The sequence below is a fragment of the Eurypyga helias genome, unplaced genomic scaffold (assembly GCF_000690775.1).
Source record: "Eurypyga helias isolate BGI_N326 unplaced genomic scaffold, ASM69077v1 scaffold3484, whole genome shotgun sequence".
Lineage (NCBI taxonomy): Eukaryota > Metazoa > Chordata > Aves > Eurypygiformes > Eurypygidae > Eurypyga > Eurypyga helias.
Window position 1 is genome coordinate 1,707 of NW_010248025.1, and position 6,135 is coordinate 7,841.

The 6,135-nt window shown below is 40.0% G+C and overlaps 1 protein-coding gene across 1 annotated transcript in view; it reads left to right on the forward strand.

Annotated features, from left to right (window-relative positions):
- Positions 1–1,958, forward strand: part of LOC104509085 (short transient receptor potential channel 1) — a gene marked incomplete at its 5' end in the record, with an annotated part of 2,770 nt that extends 812 nt beyond the window's left edge. The window contains 2 exons of the mRNA XM_010150908.1: positions 280–474; positions 1,278–1,958. Coding sequence (XP_010149210.1) covers positions 280–474; positions 1,278–1,505 — 423 coding nt within the window. The remainder of the gene's footprint in view (positions 1–279; positions 475–1,277) is intronic.
- Positions 1,959–6,135: the final 4,177 nt, after the last annotated feature.

Consider the following 6,135-nt stretch of genomic DNA (forward strand, 5'->3'; position numbering starts at 1 on the left):
GGTGTGGTGCTTGGGTGTTTGATAGGAGGTTATACCTTCATAGCTGAATTTTGCAGTCACATTAGAGTATGTAGTGAATTGAAGAGATATGTTTTGTATATTAATTATTTAATATTAGCACATTAAAACAAACTTATTAAAATACTATACAATCTATATTAAAATTAGGTGTAATCAAAGTTAAATAGCAGTCTGTTTTTAAGGTATGAGAAGATAAAAATTATGAAATAGCCTGTTAATATTTTTGCTTCTGATCTCTTAATGTTTCTGATACTTTAGAATCATGAAGATAAGGAATGGAAGTTTGCTCGTGCCAAGCTTTGGCTTAGCTACTTTGATGACAAATGCACGCTACCTCCACCTTTCAATGTTATTCCCTCTCCCAAGACTATCTGTTATCTTTTCAACAGTCTCAGTAAATGGATTTGCTCTCATACATCAAGTGGCAAAGTGAAACGTCAGAACAGCCTAAAGGTAAGAAATGATTGGGAAAGCTGTAGGCTCTGAAGCTGGAAAGGTGCTAAAAGTGAATCAGCAGATTGCTTCATGAAGCTGCCTGTCACATGGTGAGTGCTACTCAGATAAATAGGAACTGTAGAATAACATCTGTTGCATCCAAATGTAAGTAAGTGAGCGTTACCTCTTTCTGCTTAAGTAAGATTCTACTGATAGTCTGTTTTGGGAATTTCAACCCCCTTCCCTCCAACCCCCAGTTCTCCCAGAAATAGTCTCGAAAAAAATGCTTTGATTGATGGAAAGCTCACAGAAACCTCAAGGAAGTATGTGCTAATCTCGAATGGTGAGGTTAGGGTATTCTTTGGGGAAGGTAATTGGCTTTAAACATGTTACAGAGGTGTCAAAATAAATAACCAGAAAGGATTACTGAAGCCTCGGGGGAGGGGTTTGTTGTTGTTAAATAGATGGTTTTACTGTACCTTGTAATTTTGCATAATAATTTTGCATCTTCTTGCTGACAAAAATAGCATTAAATAAACCAAATACAAAGACTTTATGGAATGCACATTTAGGATTACGGAACTCTTAATTGCTCATAGGATGATTATCAAGCCAGGTAGATGAAAAACTTTCCGATTTGCTGGTACAGCAGACTAATTTAATTTAAATTTTGCTGGCAGTTTACATGCATAGTACATTTGTGCACATCAGGGGGTATATATAAAATAACTTTTTTATTGTGTTCATGTTTAGTTTCTGTATAAATGTATACAGGCTGAAATACCACTTTTCCATAGTAATTGTGTAATGTTTGTTTAAAGGAATGGAGAAATCTGAAGCAAAAAAGAGATGAGAATTATCAAAAGGTGATGTGTTGCTTAGTCCACCGTTACTTGACTTCCATGAGACAGAAGATGCAAAGCACAGATCAGGCAACTGTGGAAAACCTAAATGAGCTGCGGCAAGACTTGTCAAAATTCCGAAATGAAATGAGGGACCTGCTTGGCTTTCGAACTTCTAAATATGCTATGTTTTATCCAAGAAACTAAGGCCTAACTTTTAAACAGAAGTGTGTGCTGTTAGATACCTGTGGGTGAAAGTGTTGACCTAATTCTGATGCCAGACCAAATAGAAAACAAGATTATTGCACAATAATACATTTGAAAATGCATTTGCATGAGTTGCAGCTAGATGGTGGACATAAATGCAAATCCAGATCTAGTAATTTTCTCAAGCTCTTAATCTTGGTGTGTATATAAATTTGTATATAGGAATTTTTTAATGTTTCTCAGACCGTGGCTGTCAGGTGTCAGAGCTTCGTAACTAGCACAATGTGTTTATTTCTTCTATTTTTGCTGTTTGTTCCTTTTGATACTTGTTTTCCAAGCTGTGGGAGAAGATAGGCTTTTTAAAAAAAAATCCAGCCTATGTTTATTTTTAATAGAAAAGTGATATATAGAATAATAGACAATTTCCAGCACAGCTGGAAATTATGTTTGACTGTAGGTTACAGTACGTGCAACGACTGTGTGGCTCTGAAAGAGGCAATTCTAATGTGAAGTTTTGTATGTTAACATTTATAGAACACAGAAAACCAAATCATCAAAACTTCCCTTTTGTGGGACATTTTGAACTCAGAGTAGACCAACCACATCTTGAATGTTTATGGTTACATGTAAGACAATCAGTTCCTGCTTGGATTTATCAGCAGTGGCTCAAAAGTACATTTTGCTGGACATGTTAAAGATTGGGAACAGAATTTTAAAAGTGACCTGTGAATTTTTCATGTTTAATAGCTTGTGTTTTAAAAACCTGGATGATATATTATTTGAATTATTAAAACCTTTGATTTAACAAAAATGAGGTGGAGTATGTGAGTGCAGTTTGTAATGCTGAACACTTCTGTGAGCCACTGTACGTTCCTTTTTGTGCGAAGGTACCTGTTCTGAACGTACCGTTCTGCGCGTACGTCTGGTCACTGGACAGATGTAGTTTAGAAGGGCATGCTTTAGACAGGATTTACATATCCTACTTTTAAACTTGTTTTTCTTTTTCTTTTTTTTAACCACAGTTGTTTCCAAGCTAAACATTTTTTTTGTGTCAGGAATACTACGTTTTGTGAAAATGTGATTTGACTTTGCTCACAACGGTCAATAAGGGCTTTGTGGATTTTCTGTGCTACAGGGTCCTATATGGCTTCATATGCTTATATATAATTCAAGTTGACAAGTTGTCATGGAGAAGTGTGAGATTCCTGTATTTTTAAGTACAAAACAAGTGTATTTATGACAGCTAAAGGATTGATTGACAGTTTTACTGTTACGATGGTGCTCTTCTAACATGGTCTTATGTCCAGAGGGCGCAGGTAGCCATAGTGGTTTTTCACTACAGCTGACTTTGGGAGGTTGATAGAATGGGGCTTACATGAATGTTTACTTTTTTGAAGGAATTCTTATAAAGCTCTTTCTTGTAAAGGTAATATATTTTCTGTACTATGAAATTATGTATATCTGAACTAGGGTTTAATACTCTGCTTCCAGAAGCCTTATGGTATAGAGGTATTCTGGTGAGTCTCTTTGGCTTTTCATGTGAGTAAGAAGCTTAACCTCTCGTGTTCAAAGCAAAGAGGACCACTGAATTTTGTATTTGGACTCAGATCTCATGTTTGAATAATACACTGACATAAAACCAATGTGCTGTGTATGTTATGTACATCCAAGAAAGGAAGCAGACAAATAAAAGCTCTTTGAAAAATATGGTTGTGTTAATACTAGTCATATTTGTAACTCGTTTTCAGGTACCATATTGAAAGTAGGTTTTTTGTCATGTTTAAGGAAGGCAGCTTCTCTATTAATGTGTTGTTACCTTTCTTCCTAGTGGAACCATCCTGTTAACTTTTAAGTTCATTTAAGTGGCTTCATGCAGTGTCACGAAGCGATGCCTGAGCTAGTGGCAAGCAAGTTAGATTGGATTCTGGGTGCACTGTTAGCTGCGTGGCACTCGGCTCACGCCAGTTAGTTCCTTTGGGAAGTTGAGTGTGTTTATCTGTGTGAAACAGCACGCTAACGGAGCTGTTTCCAATGGCTTTCCGTATGTTAGGCAGAGTCACTCAGAGCTAGCGTGGTCATTGTTGCGTGGCACTTTGTTCTGCTACAGTGTAGACGTGTCCTTAGGAAGAACTGTCTTATTTCCAGGCACTTTTATAGGAGGTTCAGATTAGAACTGGGGCTTGAGAGTTCCTATTTGTCCCTGAAATACATACCTGTAAAGGGATGGATAGCAGAGAGAGAGGTTTGTTCTCTGGAGTAGCTTAATTGTGTGGCACTTGGCACCTCTGCCTTCTTTGAAAGCTGTTGCAGTCTTCCTGCCTGCTTGGCTACGCATCAGTTCGCAGTGCTTTGTCCTGTTCAGTCTTGTCTACACCTGAACCAGGAACATGTAGATGGTATTAAACATGCTCTTGCTTTCTCATTCGGCAGTTCAGTCGGGGCTCTTCCAGAGGCAGTCTGCAGATGTCGGGGCTCCGAGATCTCCCGGTGCACACTCACAGAACAGTTCTGGACATGCCCAGAGACAAAACTTTTTAAGTGTCTGCAACACTTCTTTAAACTGGGATGTCACCAAAAAAACCCAACAGTAACATTTCAAAAAGCTGGAGGTTTACTTGGATGTAAGATTCAGACTTTGTACAAATCGTGGTGCAAGTCACTAAAGGAGTAAATGGGGTTTTTTGAGACAACTGAAAAAAGATGATTTTACTTTCCTGTCATGTTAATGCCTGTCTTGTCTTAAAGCTAACTTTGCCTTGATGAATGAAAAATGGAGATTTTCATGTTACTTCCATTTGCAGCAGAAAGGTCAAAACCATTCATTACTGAAAGTCAGCTTACTTTATGCTCTTGCTAAACTGGGTTTGATTGTGATTTCTGTTTAAATAACTTCAGAAACTGTGTTGCAGTTAGATAATTTTGACGGTGGTTGCAGGTTGGAGTTTAAATGTCTGAGGTTTATTGTCACTACATCTACTTTCAAAAACAATTGTTTCCTCTGTTTTTTAACTGATTCTGACTTGAGAAAACCCTGCTCTGTGTTGAAGTCCTAGCTCCTGTTCCCTGTTGCACGGCTGCTGCTGTCAGTGCTTTGATTTGGGAAAGAAACTCGTCGAAAGGGAGCGCTGAGAAGAGCAGGCAGGAGCTTTCCCAACCTACATACCATTTGGAGAGGCGGAGCAGGCTTGCAGACTTTCCTCTCACTGAAAAATGCTGTGTGACAGATGGCCATAAAGAAAGAGATTATTGTAGTTCAAGACAGTTCCGAGCAAGATTTCCATGTTGTTTCTCCCCATGCTGCTGCTGCGAAACATGGAGAGCACCATGCATCAAGCCCTTAATCTGCACAGGAATTGTGCTGGTTTTGGGCAGGAAAGAGGCAGGCTTGCAGACTTTCCTCTCACTGAAAAATGCTGTGTGACAGATGGCCATAAAGAAAGAGATTATTGTAGTTCAAGACAGTTCCGAGCAAGATTTCCATGTTGTTTCTCCCCATGCTGCTGCTGCGAAACATGGAGAGCACCATGCATCAAGCCCTTAATCTGCACAGGAATTGTGCTGGTTTTGGGCAGGAAAGAGTTAATTTTCTCGCAGTGCACGGCTGGCTGAAGGAATATTTCATTGAATGGTGGTCAGGCTCAGTGCACAGGAGGTGCTGAGCGGGGAGGAGGGAGCTGGCCGGTGGCCAGGGTGAGGGAGGGCGTTAAGACTTTGGCTGGCTTGATAACTGGGTCGTTAGCTCTTAGGGTCATTAGTTGTTAGAGGTGGGGCAGGTTCCTCTGTTAGTGGGCTGGGGGTCAGCTGGCTTTTGTCACAGTACTGTTGTCGCCCTGGGGGTCTGGCTTTTCGGGCTCTCAGGCTCCAACTCTCAGTTCTCTGAGACCTGGCTGTGTGTCAATCAGCAGGTGGTGAGCTACTCTATCACATGTTCTTTTTTCTATTATTTCAGTTACTTACTTTTAATTACACTATAATTTTCATTTATATTATTAAGTAGTTCTTATCTCAACTTTATGAGCTTCTTTGTCTTTGACTCTCTTCCTGCACTGGGGGAGGATGGGGGGGGAGGGGAGTGAGCAACTCTGTGGTATTTAATTGCTAGATAAGGTTAAACCACAACAGGGATCAATACTGGAAAACTAAAAATACCATTTGAAAATTTTAAAATTACAAAACTGATCTGCTTTGCAAGCAAATGTTGCTGTCATTTCCACAGAGAGATGCCGTTTGGTTTAGTCAGCAAGGCAAAGGCCTAGCTGTCGGTACAGTGTGGTGACAGCACCGAGCTGCTTGTGGGCTGCCCGAACCGCTTTTCTGTACCTTTGTGCCTCCCGCTGGGTCATTGTCTCCAGCCTGGCTACCCGTTGTGTCTTCAGAACGGAGACTGCTGGGCAGCAGAGTTGCACAGGAGAATCAGTAATTAGAGAAGAATGGTAATCCACATTCCACCACTGAAAGAAGCAGCGAATACTTCCAGTAGTGACTGTGGGTGTCATTAGTTTCCTGCCCATGCTTACACGTTACCCAGAGAAGTGAGTTCTTCTACAAGGAAAACAAGGAGCTTAGATTCTATTCCCTCCACATCATTTTTATTAGTGTTCTACCCAGTCTGAAGAGCATGTATGTCAGG